This window comes from Mytilus galloprovincialis, chromosome 8, assembly GCF_965363235.1.
Source record: "Mytilus galloprovincialis chromosome 8, xbMytGall1.hap1.1, whole genome shotgun sequence".
NCBI classification, from domain to species: Eukaryota; Metazoa; Mollusca; class Bivalvia; order Mytilida; family Mytilidae; genus Mytilus; species Mytilus galloprovincialis.
The window spans coordinates 471,691-493,297 of NC_134845.1; the positions used below are offsets into that span (position 1 = coordinate 471,691).

Here is a 21,607-nt window from a genome sequence, read left to right on the forward strand (position 1 = left end):
TATATAATTGATACAACATACAGTATTTTACATAACATTGTAAATTTATAAATTGGTCCCAAAACAGAGTTTGGTCACTGGAAGTCAAAGTCAGTCAGGCTTTCACTTAGGATTTAGTGTCCATGGATCCGTTCCAGAGAAACCAATAATAAAGTACGAATACAAAATAAACTGACCTAGGAAGTTGTCAAAATTTTGATCATATTTGTTGCTGATTTGAAAATATTACAGCAAACATATGATCACATATCAATCAGATTTAAATAAGTTACATAAAAGAATAGATTTCACGATTATATAAAACAAATCACTAAAAATTTGCAAGGACTTGTTAATGATTTTCGCTCGAAATTCTATTAAAGGTCCTCCCGAGGAAACAAAGTGATCACTGGTCAAGTTACTTCACGTCAGCAAGGTGCTCGTTGTGTTAGTAGAGGGCGCATTGATCGTAATTAATTCAATCTCATATTCATTTCCATATCGAGGCAAGTAATCTTTATTTGTCATGGCGGGACACTGAAGCGCACATGTCTTCCCATCAAACACAGTTCAGAAACATAGATTACATGTAAGTATGAATTAAATTGAGGCCTTTTTCGATACTTTGTGACTTATTTTGTCAATTTTTAAAAAGTTTTCTGTCAACACTGTTGTCGATTTCCCATGAGGAATGTAAGTTTCACCGGGTCCATTGTGCGTTTTCAAAACATGGCGTTTTTGTTATGTGAAGAAACAATGATATTAGGTGAAAACATGTATTTATTCTTAGATCGGGTACTGTTTCTTGATTTGAAATGGTGCAGAGGAATAACAAGAAGCTTAAGTACAATTTTCTATATTTTTGTCTAGGTTTTCTTTGTTGTCTTGCAGAAATTTATTTTTAAAATTAACAAGTTTTAGACATGACCGAGCAGAGTTCATCTGTTTTGAGACATTTGATTGGTCGAGACAAGTGTGTCACTGGATGTTTATACCGACTATTGTCATACATTTTAGGTCGTAATTTAATTTAGAACAAAAGATCATGAAAGTTTATCTATTGTTTCATTCTTGAAATACTATCAAAACCAAGTTATCAGTGTTGACAATCTAAGTCTGATTTATTTAGAGGAAACACTAATCATAAAAATGATTAATCAGCTGATTCAACGAGATGAGTCATTGATCCACCCAAATGGTCAGTAACCGTCCAAATAACAACCCCCAGATTCTAGGTTATTGTTCACCAGGGCATTTCATAACTATCTGTTTACTATATTTAAATTGACTCTTTCAGTCAGTGAGTACAATGTTAAAGGGTGGGTTCCTTTGTCACAACAAACTAGGTTAAATATAGAACGTAGTGCTTCCTGTCTCTAATAAACAATAAACAAAGAACAGCATCAGTCATCAAGGAAAAATTAATACTATAACTGGGGAAATAGTAAAAGGATAGTAATACAGATTTGTGATTTGAATTTATTATCATGGCTATTAGTTATGGAAAACAAAATTGTTGACATTAATTACATTGACATTGTATATGTGGGTAAGTTAAAGTAGATTTAGGGGAAGACACATTTTGTTGGTGACATAATCTCAAGTGATTAAATAATGTGACTATAGTGATTAGGTCGCTAGGGCATAACAATTGTCAGGACTAACATTAACTTGGAAAGAATAATTTAAAAAAATAACACTATGCCTCATTTATAATAGCTAAGTTGCAGAAGTTCTTTATAAATGGTTGTTGTCATAATTAATAATAGAGATTGATTCAAAATATTTTTAATTTTTTAGGCCAATTTTAATTAATAGATTGATTTTCTTTCCCACACGCCCTGATATTTTATTATCCCTCGTTGCAGATGGGGCATAAAGGTTAACGCTGGTCTGTCTGTATGTCCAACAATAAGTCTCTGTCTGTAACTTCAGATTGCCTCAACCAAATGTGATGTCATACATAATACTTATTACCTCAAAACTCAGATCAACTTTGAATTGTGGTGTCACTTTTACCATCTAGAGTTATGCCCCTTTATAACAAATGGAAGAAATTCTGAATTTTTCATTCTCTTCACAGACTTATGTTTTACTCAAGTAAACGCTATGAATCATATACACAATGCTTATAACCACAATATACATATCCAGTTCGAATTTTGGTGGCGTCCATTTTACCATTCTAGAGTTATACAGTAGATATAATATGAGGCAGGCATTACCTGTGAATGGGGACGGTCTGTATTTTTTTTTTAATTCAAACATGTTGATAAAAGAAACGGAAATACCGTAACGTTTCCGATATTGGTTCTGTTGTTAGGGATTTAGTTGTGACGTTATTTTAGTTATGACGTCATATCCAATGTAAACAAAGAAACGCTGTTATCCAGGTAACGTTTTTTTCATATCAAACAATTATTAAAAATGATTGGGTGTTGAATTCCTTCCTATATTTGTTGATATGTTGATAAATATACATTTTTTTTTCATTTTTTTTTATGGATTTTTGTACCGTAATTGGGGACTTTGTCCCCATATTAAGATGGTATCAGTGCCAAAGAGACAACTCTCCATCTAAGTCACAATTTGTAAAAGTAAACCATTATAAGTCACAATTTGTAAAAGTAAACCATTATAAGTAAAACGTATCGACTTCAACACAAAGCGTTGGGTCACACCGAACAGCAAGCTATTGATGGCCCAACAAATTACTAGTGTAAAATTGTTCAGACAGGAAAGCCAAGTCAATTTAAATTTAAAAAAAATTAGGAACCCTAATACAAACGACAACCACTGAACATCAGGTTCCTGACTTTGGACAATGCCTGTTTTCATTTTTCATTTCCATTCTCTGCATCAACCAAATATTATAAATCTTGCACACTGCTTTATTCCAAAAAACTCAGTTGTATGCAAGCAGGGACATCATGTGTATCCCATTGACACATTCCCCCCTTTTAAGCTCACCTGACCTTATTTTTTATACGATTTTGTAATCTTTTACAAAAATCTTCTCCTGAAACTACAAGGCCAAATTTAACCAAACTTAGCCACAATCATCATTGGGGTATTTAGTTTAAAAAAATGTGTCCGGTGACCTAACCAACTAAGCAAGATGGCCGCCATGGCTAAAAATAGAACATAGGGGTAAAATGTGGATTTTGGTGTATTTCTCTGAAACCAAAGCATTTAGAGCAAATCTGACGGGGTGAAAATGTTCATTAGATTAAGATCTATCTACGCTCAAATTTTCAGACAAATTCAACAACCCGTTGTTGGTTTCTGTCCCTGAATTGGTTATTTTAAGGGAATTTTTGGTTATTATCTTAGATATCATTATAGTATCTGATAATATCTAATATCTCATACTATTAATTATGTTTTAACCTTATTTCACATGATTTACAAAGCATCAGTAAATACAAGTGAGTGACACAGGCTCTTGAGAGCCTCTAGTTTAAAATCTACAATTTCTAGATTTTGTTCCGCTGTTGGTAACTGCACTAATAATTATGTTTTATACTAAATTTCTTATTGCGAAATATTGACATGGTTTTCTATTCCAAATGTAGGATAATGATATGTCTGTTTTCATTTTTCTTTTCGGTTCTCTGGTTGATGCGCATGCATCTTGCACAAGAATCTTCAAAGCACCAACCCTAAAATTCTCTATACATATTTGGATTTCATCGTTTTCCTCTGCACTCGATTAACTTGTTATTTATATCAATACTTGCTTGATTATTCCTCTTCTTTATCATTCATGGTTATATCTATCTGATGTCTGTAAAGTAGCTGGCAGGGCCATTCTGAAACCCTGCTTCATTTTATATATATGTTACAAACATATCTCAGAAAGCCAAGGCGAACTGATGCAAGTAATCTAGAAGAGATCAACCTTGCACATATTTGTACTGATTGAATACTTGTTTCTAAAATGATGCTATGAAAAGCGCATACGATTTAATATGACAGATTTAAAATGTATGATGTGTTAGTTCCTTTAGAGTGGAGCTAACAATATTGTATTCAAAGCTCCAACTGCATAAATTGGTAGTTTAATGGTCGCAAATACCCCTTTTACTGCCAGGGCTCTGCTAATGCGTGCCCAGTAAACTTAATTTGTCACCTTCAAATCACCAATTGATGTGGTCAGAGGTTAAGATACAATACAGTTATCTTCTAATTCTTACCCTTGTTATACTAAGATTTTCCCTTGTCCTGACTAATCAGGCAACCTTTATTTCATACCCTACTTACTTTTCTCTTACCATTGTAGAAAATTTAAGGAATTGATGAGAGCAAAGACATATAATTTTCTTGTTGAATGCATGTCATTCAGGCTCCTAAATGCAGGTGCCTCTTGTCAAATGACCAGACTTGTCCCATACACATACTTAATGTACATTAGAATTTTAGATCTAAACTTAATTAACACTACATTTTAAGGTGAAAGCTAACCCTAAAACCTGAAACGTTAACAAACCCTAACCATAGACAGATCTGTAGGCTTTCTCTGAAGTATAGGCCTGGTAAAGTAATGAAGGCCAAACCTCCAGTGAACGTGTTCATCATAGAAAAGCATATTATTGATGCAGGCAATAACTCAACATGTAGTGTTTCTCCCAAGCATGTTAACAATGGACAGACACCATGCCCAGTTTCTCCCAAGCATGTTAATGGACAGACACCATGCCCTGTTTCTCCCAAGCATGTTAACAATGGACAGACACCATGCCCTGTTTCTCCCAAGCATGTTAACAATGGACAGACACCATGTCCTGTTTCTCCCAAGCATGTTAACAATGGACAGACACCATGCCCTGTTTCTCCCAAGCATGTTAACAATGGACAGACACCATGCCCTGTTTCTCCCAAACATGTTAACAATGGACAGACACCATGCCCTGTTTCTCCCAAGCATGTTAACAATGGACAGACACCATGCCCTTTTCTTTTCTTGATAAATGACGCCTTGCCCTTTATATACGACCGCAGAAAAAAATTTTGGATAGTATAATGGTATGATGTCATTGTCGTCATCCGAAGACCCATTTGGTGTCCTGACAATAACTTAAGTTTGTGAATGGATCTCTAAGAAATTTAATAAGAAGGTTCAATACCTCAAAAGGAAGGTTGGAATTGATTTTGGGGATGATGGTCCCAACCGTTTAGGAATAAGGGGGCCAAAGGGGGCCCAAAACAAGCATTTTTCTATTTTCAGTATATTAACTTATGTATAAGTATTTCAATTGCTCTGAAATTGTACCACAATGTTTAATACCACAAGTAGAAGGTTTGGATACATTTTGGGGGTTATGGTGCCAACAGTTTAAGTATTTAAAGGGGCCAAAACTAGCATTTTTGCAGTTTCTGGACAATAACTTGTGTAAGTGTATGGATTTCTCTGACATTGTACCACAAGATTCGATATATCTCAAAAGGAAGGCTGGGATTGAGTTTGGGGGTAATTATCCAATTCATGCTGGAATTGGGGGCCAAAAACAAGCATTTTTCTAGTTTCCAGACAATAACTTTTGTTTAAGAATATGGATCTCTCTGAAATCGTACTACAAGGTTCCATACTACAAAAGAAAGGCTGGATTTGAGTGATTGGGTAATTGCTCCAAAGGAGGGGGGAGGTTCAAAAAGTTTGGGGGTGTCCAATTTTTTAATGGATTCAATTTTTTTTTTTACTATGTCAAAAATTTGATCACAATCAAAATTCAGACAGAATGAAGTTTGAAACTTGTGTCCAAATTTGCCACAACTGTTCAGGGTTCAACCTCTGCGATTGTTTCAGGCTGCGTTCAGCGAAGCATTTTATTTCCACTTCTTTGGATGACACCATTGTCTCGAAGATGCCATACATAAATAAAATTTCATGTCCATAGGTGCCCTTTTTGTCATTAAGTCTGGTGCAGAGATTATCGTAGGAGGATCCAAAAGCTGGGCCCCCCTTTTGTGGGAAAAAATTGGTTGATTATATAGGGAATCACTGAAGCATGACTGGACCCCCCCTTTTTTTTTAGGTCAGTCAGTGGGCCCTCCTTCATTTTCCTTACAAGAAGTTCTGGATCCACCACCAATTTTACCTATTACAATGTATATGTTCACTCACATGACTAGGTCTCAGATATTATACCCTTTATAATTCCATTAAGTCTGATAGAGAGAATACACTTACATGACTTAAGGTTTTGTGGGTTGTTAAGATTTTGTTGTTGAATTAATTCATCTTTTCCCCATTATGTAATGGCTTTACAACTTTTAATTTATATCATTAGAAAGGTATACACATGAACAAATTAAAATGACTGACCAGGATATGTGAGTTCAATTTGTTATAAAAGGGTTGTCTATGGTTTTGAGATGAAGAATAGTAATCAAAACACTTATAGTTTTGTCAAGTGTGTGTAAGGATTTTGTTTATGTCAAGTGTGTGTAAGGATTTTGTTTATGTCAAGTGTGTGTAAGGATTTTGTTTATGTCAAGTGTGTGTAAGGATTTTGTTTACTGAATTGATAAACCATCTTTCCCCTGAACACATGTTTTTAATTTGTCCAGCATCTTTCATTCGGTTGTCTTTGTTCAATAAACATTAACATCATCAGCCAACTTTCCTAATAATATTAATTATTGATAAATGAAAGCATTGTAATTATTCATAAACATTGTCACTTGATAAAAAAAATCTTAGCTAACTATGTGTTGATGCTGTTAGTGAATCAGAGAGTTCTAAACAAAGAATCATGACTCACTCTTTCTCCTGAAAATAGCACAAAGAGAAATTGAGTCATGATGCTAGTTAACCAATGTTAAAAAGGGTAGAAATGTTTAATCATAAAACAGCTACTTTCACACTTAGTTACTTAAATTGGACAAATCAATATGCTTTAACAGGAACAATTGAAATTGAAGTGATTTTACCTTGATTATATAATTAGTTATACTTGAGACCATTTGTACATAATTACAAGTATAAAAGGAGAAGAAACCATGTTTTGCATATACACATATATATATATATATATATATATATATATATATATATATATACATGTATATAATATGTATATAATATATATCAGTAAATGGAAAGTGCAAAAAATGGAATTTAGTAAAAAAAAAACAAAAAAAACACAGACCTAATTGGGGTGTAAATATATTGGGACAGGTGCTTTGTTCAGTTATTAAAAACAAGGAAAATTTAAGAAGGTGGAATATTTATTCTACATTTCTCTTTGTCTGGATCAGGAATATGATTTATAGTGCTGCATGACAGCTGTCCTCAGTTCAAGCAGATGTTCCTTTTACTGGTATAAATAACTTCCATGTCATTTAGTAATTTTTTGCTGAATAACAAATACTGAAAAACCAAAATAAGCTGCTTTACTTGGGATATTTACCCAATTTATACATTTTTAAAAAATTAACTTCAAAAGATTGTTGTTGTCCAGTGTCAGTGGCTTAAATCATAATTAGGGGTATGTAATGTTACCTCAATTTGACCAATATACATTGAGTAAAATTTGAATGAATTTAATACATTTAATTGCATTATGATATAACCTTAAACAAAATCAAAAGAATTATAAGTCTTGATAATAAACATTTAGCCCTTAAGAGAAATTAAAACTATTTAAACTATTTATGTTATACTGACTTGTACATGAAACAAGGACACTTACATCATTAAATCAGGGGCTGATCTTTTCTTTTCCAATTGTCCCAGTATTGCACAGGCTTCCCTAAATATTGGACCATTTGACATTTATGTTGCAGGCTGAATAAATATTTTATGATTTTGACGATGTCTGCAGCATACAAGCCTTTTGATAATTTGTCCTTTGTTTAATATTTAATTTCATGGGCCTACTTCGATTCGTCCAACTCGGGTTAACTTTAGTTGAAAGGTCAGTGCTAATGCGCATGTTCGCAACCGTTCCGAATCGAAGTCAAAACTCTTCCATTGAGTTGGTTCAAAAGGTCAAACTCGGGGGGTTCCGTTGTATCCAACAAATGATAATGAATCCACAGTACATGTATCTATAAAACAATAATAAAAGGCATGGAAGGATTAATGTCGGTAATAAAAAGTAACATATGCTGCCTAGAAGGGGAATGCTTTATTATTCCTTGAAGAATTGTTATGATTCTAAAGATATGAATACTTCTGTGAAATCCTGATTGCAATTAAACCTACATTGTAAATAAGGATGCTGAAAAGGTTTAGCAAATCAGACATCCACATAAATTATTTTGTTATTTATGTTGTATTTTTTTTTATAGTGTTGTACTTAGTCAAGAGTGAAGATATTTCAGGTGTATATGATATATTTCTCTTTTTATTTTCAGTAAACTGAACAAAAGTTAGAAAGAAAATAAAAATCGTTATGGCTTCTCCAACTCCCTCACAGAGTGATACTGTCACTACAGCATCAACCACCTCAAACTCCTCAGATAGTGAGATGGAAAATGCAGGACCCAACACAAGATGTTCAATTTGTCATGAAACGTATACCATACCTAAAGTTCTTACATGTTTTCATACATTCTGTCAACCATGTCTCGAGAAGACACAAGAAGTAGCGGATAAAATCACATGTCCAGAATGTCAACAAGATACATACCTTGGAGGTCAAGGTTTAACTGGACTCCTACCTGATTATGCTGTCAGCAATCTCCTTGAAACGAATGCATTAGATACGAGTGCCTTACATTGCACAGGCTGTAAAAGTAAAGATACAAATGCAGTGGCCAGATGTTTTGATTGTGCAAACTTTCTGTGTGCTAACTGTGTGATGGCCCATCAGTTCATGCACTGTTTTGAGGGACATCGTGTGGCCAGTTTAAGTGAGTTGCAGGGAAATAAAGAGGATAAGACTGAGAAATCAATATACTGTCCCAGACACAAAACTGATGTCCTCAAATTCTTCTGTAAAACATGTCAGCAACCCATCTGTAAAGAATGTACTGTGTTCGATCACGGTCGAGGACATGACTGTCAGTTTATTATGGATATCGGTGAAAAACAACTAGAGATGATGCAGCATATTAACAATGATGCCAAACTTAAAGCCAACGAGCTACGCATGTCAGCAAAAGGAATCGAACATCTCTCAAGCCGTCTTCAAGTTCAGTATCACAAAGCACAGAATGATATCAACGATACATACAACTTTTACAGAGCCATGTTAGAAGAGAGAAAACAGGAGTCATTGAAAGAGTTAGATCAAGCATACAACACCAAACAAGTGGCCATTAGTGGCCTGGCAACCAAAATACAGGACAACATAGATCGGTTGTACCTTGGTTGTGAATTCTTGGAGAAGATTTTAAAGTATGCCAGTGTTACAGAAGCCCTTCTGTTCAAGAACCTTGTTGAACAACGATTCCACAACATGTTCAACTTCTGTCCAGATCTGAACAACCAGTCATACATAGATATTGAGTTTGTGTCTAATTTCCAGGCCATTACTGCCGGAGTACGTAATACCTTTGGCTACATTCGTGAAGGCAATGGTGATATGAATGGACCAGTACAGAAACCTCAACCTATAGCAAGGCCTAATGGGCTGGTGTCCACTTCACCACCTCTCACCAATGGTCATAACATCTTTGAAGCTCCACCATTGACCAAGGAGTTTGGGTCACAGAATAGTTTGGTTTTCCCAGCAAACGATACCAATATGTATGAGAAATGGTCCAATGGACTGGACATCTTTCAGAATGGAATTGATGTATTCTCAACTAGTGCCGATCCGCTGTTTGACTTGACAACTAAACTTAATTTGAGCGGGCTCTATCCACCAAAATCTCAGATCAAACGACAAAAGATGATCTATCATTGTAAGTTTGGTGAATTTGGAGTGATGGAAGGACAATTCACAGAACCAAGCGGTGTGGCTGTTAACGCACAGAATGACATCATTGTTGCTGACACAAATAATCATAGGATTCAGATCTTCGATAAGGAAGGCAGATTTAAGTTCCAGTTTGGAGAGTGCGGCAAGAGAGATGGACAGTTACTTTACCCAAATCGAGTTTCTGTCGTCAAGTCATCAGGTAATGATAATAATAATAATTCTTTATTTTAAGAGGGTTACACAGTTAGCTATAAGACTAATCTTCCCTGAGGCCCTCATTGTATTTTATGAATTACAATGAAATATAACCAGTGATATTGTTTGCCTCAAATTACAGCCGAAATTTGGCCTTTTCCCTTAGAGAAAATTCCGAATTACTAAAAAAAAAATGGCTTTAAATTCCTCCCAAAAAGTTTTACATTTTCCCCAAACAGTGATGGCATTGGTAGTAATGTTTGTAAATATCGTGTTCATGTTATTATTTTTATATTAGAAAGCACAATTTGAGATCCGGTTTTTTGTTCAGAATCATCATGGTGTTTGTAACACATGTAGTTTTCAATGCATAAAGTACCATCATTGCTTCTGTTTCTTTCCCCTCTCCGAAAAGTACCTTTCAGGTTGAAAATGTCTGACAACCAAAATATACATGAAAAAACAGTGCAAAAAAGACAGCAAAGGTTAGCAAAAAATTGGAGATGTTTTTAGAATAAAATATACAAATTTCCCAATTTCAATAAAAAATATGCTTTTTTCCCAATAAAAAACAGTAGAGATAGTTTTGAAAAATGACAACAATATCAACTGTATAACAAACAATTACAAAATATCAAACAAACACTATATACATGAAAAAATGAAATACAAAATTGTTATGAAATATTCAATTTTCAAAACAGATAAAAATTACAAATTCATATAGTATTGGCATCATTCAAATTTTCTCAATAATACATGTATCTTACAATGTAAGATTGAGTAAATGTTTGAAAATTATGCATTTAGAATTACACAGCTTCTTATATGTTCCAACAAGTAATGTTTTAAATCTTTTTTGAATAAGGTTGATTTTTTCAGGGATATTGGTAAGTTATTCCATACTACATGTATTATAGATCCTGAATATAAAAAAGATTTCTTATACAACTCTATATTGGCTTTTGGAACTTGTTAAATCATTAAGACTATAATATTGGTTTAATAAAATTAAAATTATTTCTGCCATTTCAGGTGACATCATTGTTACTGAACGAAGTCCAACCCATCAGATACAGATATACAACCAATATGGACAGTTTGTACGTAAATTTGGAGCAAATATACTTCAACATCCAAGAGGGGTTACCGTTGACAACAAAGGCAGAATCATTATCGTAGAATGTAAAGTCATGCGAGTCATAATTTTCGACCAGTTTGGAAATGTCATTCACAAGTTTGGATGTTCTAAACACCTAGAGTTTCCAAATGGAGTTGTCGTGAATGACAAAGAAGAGATCTTCATCAGTGACAACAGAGCTCACTGTGTTAAAGTTTTCAACTATCAAGGTGCCTATCTTCGTCAAGTTGGAGGTGAGGGTATAACCAATTACCCAATAGGAGTAGGAATCAACAGTGCTGGCGAGATTCTGGTAGCAGATAATCATAACAATTTTAATCTCACTATCTTCACCCAGGATGGACAGTTAATAAATGCATTGGAGAGCAAGGTAAAGCATGCCCAGTGTTTCGACGTGTCCCTGATGGATGATGGATCGGTAGTTCTGGCGAGCAAGGATTACCGCTTGTATATTTATAGATACGCTCAGATTCCAGGATTAGGGATTTGATTCATGAAGGAAGCCAATTAGTTTGAAGTGTTCATTGGACTGACGCGGATATCTGACTATTACTGGCAGTGAGTAGCATTGTTTACGAATAGTTTCCAGTTAAAGAGAAAGTGAAGGTCAAGATGTCAAAGCAGATCTGTTTAATTATACTAACAATTCAGGACACTGGATTTCTGTTAACAGAGAATACAGTATGTTGTTGTTTTTTTTACTAGCCAATTATGAACTAGTCATAATCATTGATATATTTTTTGTTTGTCAAATTTTACAAGAAAAAAAGATGACAGCCATATTGGCAAAAAACTGACATTAATGTAATGAGCATATCTAATGCATGTCAATTTTTGTATGATTTGCCTAAGTGGCTATTTTTTCTAATGCATGTGATTTTTTTACTGTTAAAAGATCAGTATTCAGTACAAATGCCTGTCGATCAAACTGGTAATTATATATATGAAATTAGAACTGTATTTTGATGGCATGAGTTTCTTTGTAGCAGAAGTCATTCTTGTGCTATATTTATGTGATAGCCGTGTTTTTTGTTGTGGCATTCATAAATTTAATTTGCCCGCTTTGTAATTTTTGTATGTTATCAAATTATTTGCATGGTGTTGACAATTTAGATATTTTGTGTTATTTTATATATATCTGTTTGGTTACCATGGTTACTATAATTATTATTTTGTTTAATATTTTCCTTTAGTTAATTGTTGGTGTTTTCAAGATATTATAATTTATGTTCATATAGATTATTTACTTGTTCAAAGGAGTTACTCCCCTTTGAAGCTACCTCAAAGTAAACTTTACTGATCAAAAGTCATTAAAAAATAGTATTAATTGTAAACAATTACATTTAAAAGAAAAAGGTACAAAATCTGCTTATTTTTAAATAGACTATTCAAAGATATGAATATAGGTGAAGATCAAATAAAAGCTTTTTCTACCCATATTTACTAGAAATTGTAGAACATGAATGTAATTTACTAAAATACTTTAAAACCATGTTAATTGTGAAGGTAATGTTTAGAATCTAATTTTTAGGATGATCTGATTTTTCTCAATGCAATTTAGAAAATATGTGGTTTAAAACTGTACTTCATTTATATATATTAGGAATCTGTTAAAACATTGCACATGTTGAATGACTGCCACACAATTTATTTGTTTTATTTCATCATGTGCTAGAACAAGCACGTTTTTAATAGCTTTAATTTATTTGTGAATTTGTGCAATGGGTATTATACCATATTTTGTTAGCAAGTTCTTAAAATTGTAATTTTAAAATGAAAAATGAATGAAACTTAAAATTAATGACCGTCTCAATAAAAGATAAGCCTTGAGACAAATACTCAACTTGAGACTATTAAATGTACAAACAAGATGTTTTCATTATATAGGTTGCTGGCATTATTATTATTAAGTGGACAAAGTCGGTGTTTTTGTACAAATTTTGATAATTTTCTAAGATAATTTTTTAACGTTTTTTGTATTGATAGTCCTGTTATTATATAAGTGTATATTTGATATACACTGGGAAACAAACATGCATGCCATATAGTCTATTGTTGTCTTTGAAACAAAAAACAAAAAAAGAAAATACAAAAAAATGCTTTGTGCTATATAATCAGTGTTTAAACATGTTACATGCCAGAAATGGTATAATAACGTTAGATTTTTTAACGTGTTGTATAATTGTAACATGATTAAGGCTGATCATGAGACGTGGGAATTTTTCTTGCACTAAAAAATGAGATAAAAAATTGTTACAGTAAATGTTTAGAAAAAGGATAAGTCTTTAAGGATTACAAATTTATTGATATTTAAAATTAATATATCTCATTTAGCAAGAGAAATTCCTGTTGTCGGTTGTTGCTCATAATGAATTGTGTTCAGGGCGTGAAATATTTTTCTATAAGTTAGCTGTTATTGTTGATAGGGGTTGTGTGTTACCATGGTGTCTTCCTACAAATCTCTATTCATGTTTCCATGGTGATTTGGAAGAAATAATATAATAAAGTTGTTAAAAAATATCTATCCATAATTAGACTGAAGAATAATATAATTCATTTTTGGAAATTTTTCAAAATTCATTTATATTTTAAACATTTGCCTTATGTTCTGAGAAGAAATATCCAATAAGATACATTTCAGGTTTTGGCCATGGAAAATGAATACTGGTTGTACATTGAACTGTTTTATCTAAGTTACAGTTTATAACTGTGAATTCCTTTGTATTTAATGGGTACCAGATTACAATTCAACAATTAAAGCCAAATTAGATTCTTAAGCTCCAGTCACAGTTGACAACCAGGGGCGGATCTAGCCATTTTAAAAAGGAGGGTTTCCCAACCCAGAGTAAAGGGGGGGTTCCAGCTATATGCTCCCATTCAAATGCATTGATCGGCCCAAAAAAAAGGGGGGGGTTCCAACCCCCGGAACCCCCCCTCTGGATCCACGCCTGACAACCATTCTGTGGATTACATCTGTAAAATTAAATTTGATTGGTTGACAACTTGAATTAAAAAATGAATTTATGGAATTATGAATAAGGGAAGAAAAGGTTTGATATGCTTTGTAAATAAAGGCATGTTAAGGGTAGCTGTTAGATTTTTTTGTTGAAATTGGTATCCTTTAAAACTTGTGTCTTCGCAGTTACGGTTAATGTTTTTCCAAAAAACACTACAGAATAATACATGTGAGAAAGCCTTAATATTTTACAACGGAAATTTTTCGTCAAAAGTGGAACCACTCTGCTGTTGTTATTCGTTATAATTGTGCTATTTTGACAAGATTGTTTTTTGTTATGTAACCAGTGACTTACATGCACTTGTTTGCATCATTCGGCTGGTGCTCAAAGCATCCTATCATATTCATCGTAGACTTCATCAAATTTCTCTCTGGAATTGTCTCAAAATAATTTACCAAAGGGTTTTACCAGTTTGGTTTCTGGATTTTCCTTTTTTCATGTTTTGTAAAGCATTTTAGCTTAGAGCTTGTTGATTTCTTCAACACCAATTTGAAACTGAGAAGCTAAATTTACTGAAATTCTAGACAGAACAGAGACTTTAAAAGCTTTATGTTAATATTTTTTTTTTTATCAAAATACAGAATTCACAAGCCTTGTTAAGTAGACCACTTTGGAGAAAAATAAATTTCGAGAGATAAGATTAAACTTTCCACCTAAATAAAAAGTTAAAAGGATATATGAGAATCAATGTCCATATTAATGCTAGATAAATTGATGTTTTGTTTCCAGAGAAAAATCGTGTATGAACATTCCCATTAAAGCCACCACACCTTTCATTAGGAGATCGACCAATGAAGTGAGAAGTCACTCATAATCAGAGATTTAAATAATTGCCTCAGTTATTTTTTTGTTGTTATAATTTATTTTGCCAGTTGTTATTACAATTATATTATTCATTGCTTTATTTATCAATGGATGTTTCCATGGAATCAGTCGTTAAGATGTTTCCATGGAGAATGTCAGTAGATGTTTGTTGTTAATATATATATGAATTCCATGTTTCTTGTAAGAGTTGTCTCATCTTATGTTTCTGACAAGAAGGATCTGCTATAAACTTTTCATATAATCTGCACATCCCGATGTAATACCCGTACATCTTGTTGCATCTTAGCACAGAAGTGCATGAATAAATTAGAAGGGTTATTCTTTAAAAATAGAACAAAATCTATAATTTGTGTTATAAGTTCAACTTAGGAAGTTAATGACTATTTAGACTTTATGTTTGCAAGTCTCCAAAAATAACAATGATAACTAGAAACTTCACAAAGGATCAGTTGAGGTGCTCCCTTGGATTTAGCATTGAAACATAAATTCTATAAAAACAAAAAAGTAATGCCTTTATGTTATATGCATACCATGGTTACAAGATTATTTAACCACTAGTCCATACACAATAGTCGGTATTGAATTAGTTGAGGTAGTTATGGAGATGTTTCCATGGAGTTAATTGTACAATAGACAAGTGCCATTTTAAATGTTTGGTTTGTTGTTTTTTGTTTATTTATTTTGGAGTGTTATGGTGAATGGTTATAAAAGTGTCCACTTTCTTGTCAAATCTTCTTCATTGCTGTTGTTATACATTACTGTAGTATAGCCATTTATTCATTGTATATATGTTATCTTAATTGTCCCATTAGTGGTCTCCCCTGTATAAATGTATGATAATTGTCTCCCTTGATAAGAACTCTTCTTATTAAGAGAAAATGATACATTTTATTTAGAGAAGAGGGTCATGAAATTAAAATGTGAAAATTAATTACTTGATCAACCATTAATTGATGCTTAACATAAGTTTTTAAAGCAGGAAAATACCTGTTGCCAAGGTTACAGGATGACATAATGGGATAAATAGGGTAAAGATTGTCTGTGATTTGTGTGTGAATTGATGACCAGTATATTTTTTACTTCAGGTTATTTTATTTTTGTTATTTCAAAAAAGATAAGAAAAATCATTATACGGAAGAAGCAATTATAAAGCAATATTCACTTTGATTTTGTTAGTCCCATATTTTAACTTGAGGAATAGTATCTTCCGCTACAAATAAGATACACTATTTCTAAAGTGTTTCTCTTGTGTTACATTTAAATCCATATCATAATCAAGTGACTGTTAATTGTTAAAATTATTTGATGTATACAGGCTTGGGTTACCATAGTTACTGTTAATAACATGGTTGATTGTGTAAACATCTGTCCTAGCATATCGTTTAAGTTTGGTAAAGAAAAAATGGCCGAGTCCTGTCGTGGGTGTTGTTTAAGCTTGTTGATAAAAATAAACATTGGTGCAGTTTCTAGTTACATGTTTTGATATGAAAATGGTTGATAAAACCTACAAAAGATTTCGTTAATAAATTGTTGTTAATATTTTTTACCAGTCCGAAGATTGTTTTGATTGGTCAGGCTATAGAGTTTGAGTTCATGCTTGATAAGGTACAAATTTGATGTATATCCTATATATTTTTCAAGGGAAATGTGTTTTTTTCTGATATTTTTTTTTTCAAGTTAGATTGTTGACCATATATATATGTTGCTATTTGATCTGCTAAAATTACCTTTTTTTATTGCTGTTAACATAAGGGGCCTTTCTTTGTTGAATCTGACATTTTTCCATACTTGCCAAAAAAAAAAAAGACATACAAATACAAAAGTATAAAAAAAACGTTTGTAAAGAAATGGAATGTAATGTGCGATTTTTTTGTATGAGAAAAATGTCGAAAATTTTATATACTTATATATTTAGGTAGAACGTTTTAGTGTCAGTGCTAATTGTTATTACGTTGTGTTGTTTTTTGTTGTTGCATCATTCCATTATCCGTTGCTAGGAAACATTTTATAAAAATTCAGTTCTATACTTTTTCTAGTAAAAAAATTATTGACAGGAATTATGGTTTGCAGTAATGATAGTTTGAATCAGGCAGATTTCTACATTTTGTTAGAGCATTTTCAAATGTTTTGAGAAGAAAGATTTAAAATTTTGTAATTTTTTGGGAAACATATTGTAATACAATTTTTTTTTTAAAAGTTAATATGAAATCTTTTTAAGGTCAAATTGTAATACAACTTTTTTTCTTATCTTTATATTAGAAAAATATTGAACTTTTTTTAATTTGACTTTTTTAGGTAAACAATATTTGTAGAGAATAAAATAAAAACTAATGAAATTTGAATTTTTAAGTATTTATACAAGATAATTAAGAATAAATTATTTTTTACAAAATCTGTTAAAATTTGATTGCTGTAATTGCTGTCAAACCTTTTCTAAAAAAATTATCTTGTGGAAAGTTATTGTTGAAAAAAAATGGCAGTTAGGTTGCATGGTCCTACCTTGGAACCTAATAAGGTTGTATTATTAGAAGTAAATGTGTTATAAACTGACTAAATGTGAACTTTAAAGACACTAAAAGGAAACAATTAAGATCTTTCATAAAAATTAATATTGAAAGGGGTTTTGCTTTGAAATAAAATATTTGGCATATGTATTTTAAACCTTTAAAGAATTTAAAGATCTGAATTAAAATCCAGGAATAGAAAAAAAATGAATAGGAAAAAAGTAATTCGATTAAGAAATTTGGAAATATACAAACATTTTTAATGATCAGTTTATAACATATTTTCTTGGTGTTAATTTAAAAAATGGCACAGAAAGATTAAATTGTTTGAATACTTATAAAATACAGGTATAGGGGTTCACCCCTTCAGTTTTGTCCTATACCTCTCATCATTTTACACAAATGAAATGACCTAGTTATTGAACTTGTTTGGATAATGGTAGTTCAATCAGCCTATATGCATTAAATTTACCAATCAATCAAAGATGCCAAAAGTTGCTCCATTTAAAACACAAGGGAAGGTTAAACAGAATACCCTTTAAAAAAAGTGGTAATTTGGGGTTTTCTACATCTGAACCTAGTCGTTATAAAATGTTAAGAATGTTTTTTGTAGTGTTTCATCTCTCCTTGTTTCCTTGGTTACTCAATAGTTAGATATATATTACATATATAGATATAACATGTAGATTTATTATAATAATTTTTATCAACATAATCATTTGTTGAGAAAATACTCAATTTGTTGAACCATTTAAACTATTGGTTGTAATCTTGTTGTTGCTTTTTACTGTAAATCAAAACTTTAATATTATTTCAAAATTTTGAACGTTTTGTAACTTAAATGGAAGAAAGTGTGAATTAAAGCTTTTACAGGAGAAGAATTTTCAATTCTAGAGTAATTTGCTTAAATTTTAAATTTAAGATTTTGTGTCGGTGAAAGGCAACAATAACATCTATTTTTCATCATCTATAACATTTATATCATAGCTTCATCTAATCATCGTTGTTTAATGCAATGTTAAGTTTGGTATCCAGGTTTTTTGATTATTTTTTTGTTAAGTAGCATTTAGATTTTTGGTGTGTTATGTTGTGTTATGAGTATAAATTATATACTGAAGGCTTTATTGAATGATTGTATAAAAAAATCCCACCATTCTGTCGATCAAAACACTCTTGTATTAAAAAATCTTCAATTCATTCATTATGTTTGTGATATGATTGTGTCTCCTCTCCTCCGTCTAAACCTATAATACAATATTGTCTCACAATATTTAGCAGACACAAGGTCAAAAGGTCAGAGCCTAAAATGAATGATACTTTAACATCACTGAAAATCTGTGCATCAATTTTGTTGTTAAGGATTAAGCCTGGTTACCATGGTAATTTATTTATCACCTACAGAGAATTAGATTTGTTTGAACATGCATTGTAATATAAGAAATTTGTAATGTAAAAAAAATATAGTTTAAAATAAATTAATAACAATTGAAAATGTGAATATAGAGTTAAAAAAAGTGAACATTTTGAAGTTTAGAATTAGGAAATGATTAAAGCAAGTTCAGACAAGTCTCTCTGTATTTTAACTGGTCACATGATTTTAGTCCTATATTTGGATCAAGACCCATAACTCAGGAGCTTAGCTAATGGATCTAATTGATCAGCTCAAACGAGTATATAGACCCTTTATAGTGATGCACACTTCACCTTGTTAAGTTTTATTTAAATTATTATTTACATGTTATTTAATTTATTTATTTATTTAGTTTTATATAAACCTTGCCTAATGCGAAGCAGGTTTACATGGTGTAATCTTTTCCTATTTTGATTTTATTCCTTAATGAAATTTTTGGTATTAAATAGTTTTTTGGTCTTAATAAGATTTAAGATTTTATTCATGCTGTAACGTGTGTTTTGGTAAATAGCAACAATGATTTTGTTCTTTATGTTTGGCAAAATGCCAGGAGAAATATTGTGTAATTACACATATGTTGCCTAGCAACACAGATCAATGCATTATCCAAGTCATGTGGACCTTAAATGGAATTTGAATGCTGTTCAACAGATTTTCAGCTTGTTATCTTTGACTTGTACATATTAGATTGTTTTGGTCAATTCAAAGATCAAATATGAACAAATTGAACTTGATATAATTTGATGACAAACTAGTATATTCATCAGTGTCATATGAAAGCAAAGTCATTTTCAAGTTATGAAATGTCATAATTGAGTATGAGTCATGTAGACATGTTTACTTTTTGCAATTTTTTTATCTGGATAAATGTTAACCCTTATGAAAATATTGACATTATAATAGAAATGAGACGAAACAGTATAGAGGCTTCAATGATTGGCCAGTATTTCAACCACATCAAAGGCAATCATGTTTTATTTTGTCTTTAAACCTTTGTTTAGCCGTCCATTATATAGTTTTTGTATGCCCCCTTTTTTGATGCAAGAGTAAAGTTGTGAAATTTTTTTCAAACTATGCAACAGTTGTTTTCAGTTACCATAGGAACAGTTGTTGATATCATTACCATAGCAACAGTTGTTATTGTTAATTTTTATCGTCAAATTATCGAACCAAAGTCATTATTTCATTACCTACTTATCATAATTCTATCAAAATAAAATGAAGTAACCTAGAAAGTAACTATAAAATAAACAGGATATTGTAACAAAGGTCCTTTTAATATTTACTGGACCATCCATGGGTGAAAGATTAAAAATAATCTGACAGTTTTTCTAATTTTGGTCATATGCAATTGTTAACAAACTTTTAAAATGAGTACATTATTTTCTTATTCTATAAAAGTTCTTTCACCCATGAGAGTAGTTTTCTTTATCTGATAATAACATAGGCATTCTTTTCTCTTCTGAAAATGTATTTTAAAAGTTTTTTCTTCGGTTATTATGTTGCATTTCAGAACACATTCCAGTTCACATCATATAAATTAAAACGGTGCTCTCATATTGTTGTAGGGGTTTGTTGTTAGAACAAGATGTTTGTGTTCACCATCTCTTGTTAATCCTTGTTCAAACATCATTCTCATTTCTGTTATCAATCAAACGGTAGACAATAGAAATAAGTATTAAAAAATTAAAACATATTTCATCTAAATAGGGAACTGTTTATCTAATTACAAAGAGTTGTCTCCCTTCAAAAAAGCCTCTTTGTCAGTAAGTGGAGCATTCCTTGTAGTTGGAAGAACAAACCCTCATGTTATTGCAATAGTAGCCTTGAATCTTAATATTAAAGTTTTTGTATGATTTCATTTCTTAATACTGAATTTTTGTAATGAAAGACATAAGTTCTAGGTTTAAATTAAAGGGAAAAACCAGCTGGAATTTCATCCAATAAGGTCCCAATTATGCATTTTGTGCAGCCCTGTAATTTACCCAGGATGCAATAGCTTTGTGTATTGTTGAAGATTGATCTCTTTTTATATTACTTTGATGTAACAGAATGTACAATTTTTAATTACAAGTTTTGTTATGAGTGTAAAACTGAATGGTATTCAATAAAGTATTTTGTTTGCTTCAGTGTGTCTTGTGTTTTTTTTTATACCAATTTATTTACTTTAACTAGTCTTAAAAAGATCATCATCGATCACTGTAAATTCAGAAATTATTGCGACAAATGCATTAGAGTTGTAAACGCAATGGTTTAAACTTGCATTTTGAAATATTCTATATGAACTAAACAGGATTTTTCTCAAAATCATAAAAATTAAAATCGCATTTAAGTCTTAAATGACAAAATCGCAATAATAAATGCAAGCAGTAATTTCTGAATTTACAGTATACCATTATAAAAAGAAGATGAGGTGTGATTGCCAATGAGACATCCACCATTGTTTGAACAAGAAGATGAGGTGTGATTGCCAATGAGACATCCACCATTGTTTAAACAAGAAGATGAGGTGTGATTGCCAATGAGACATCCACCATTGTTTAAACAAGAAGATGAGGTGTGATTGCCAATGAGACATCCACCATTGTTTGAACAATGTCAATGTAAGCAATTCAACAAGGAGAAACCCAATACAGACTTGTACCATGTTTTTATTTCAAAAG

At 31.7% G+C, this 21,607-nt stretch overlaps 1 protein-coding gene across 2 annotated transcripts; it reads left to right on the plus strand.

Moving 5' to 3' along the window:
• The first annotated feature begins 446 nt into the window (after nucleotides 1-446).
• Nucleotides 447-21,073, plus strand: LOC143084808 (protein brain tumor-like). Of its 2 annotated transcripts, none has more exons than XM_076260862.1 (3): nucleotides 447-568; nucleotides 8,341-10,050; nucleotides 11,082-21,073. In XM_076260862.1, the coding sequence occupies exons 2-3, from the start codon at nucleotides 8,379-8,381 to the stop codon at nucleotides 11,675-11,677; spliced, it is 2,268 nt and encodes a 755-aa protein (XP_076116977.1). In that variant the 5' UTR covers nucleotides 447-568; nucleotides 8,341-8,378; the 3' UTR covers nucleotides 11,678-21,073. The 2 variants fall into 2 exon arrangements, with proteins under 2 accessions (XP_076116977.1, XP_076116978.1); XM_076260863.1 differs by lacking the exon at nucleotides 447-568 and adding an exon at nucleotides 1,383-1,528.
• The last annotated feature ends 534 nt before the right edge of the window (nucleotides 21,074-21,607 follow it).

Excerpts from the sequence above, each read along its gene's own strand:
- LOC143084808 (XM_076260862.1), top strand. The coding sequence starts at position 8,379 with ATGGCTTCTCCAACTCCCTCACAGAGTGATACTGTCACTACAGCATCA. Across the intron at positions 10,051-11,081 it reads TTCTGTCGTCAAGTCATCAG|GTGACATCATTGTTACTGAA; the intron begins GTAATGATAATA and ends CTGCCATTTCAG.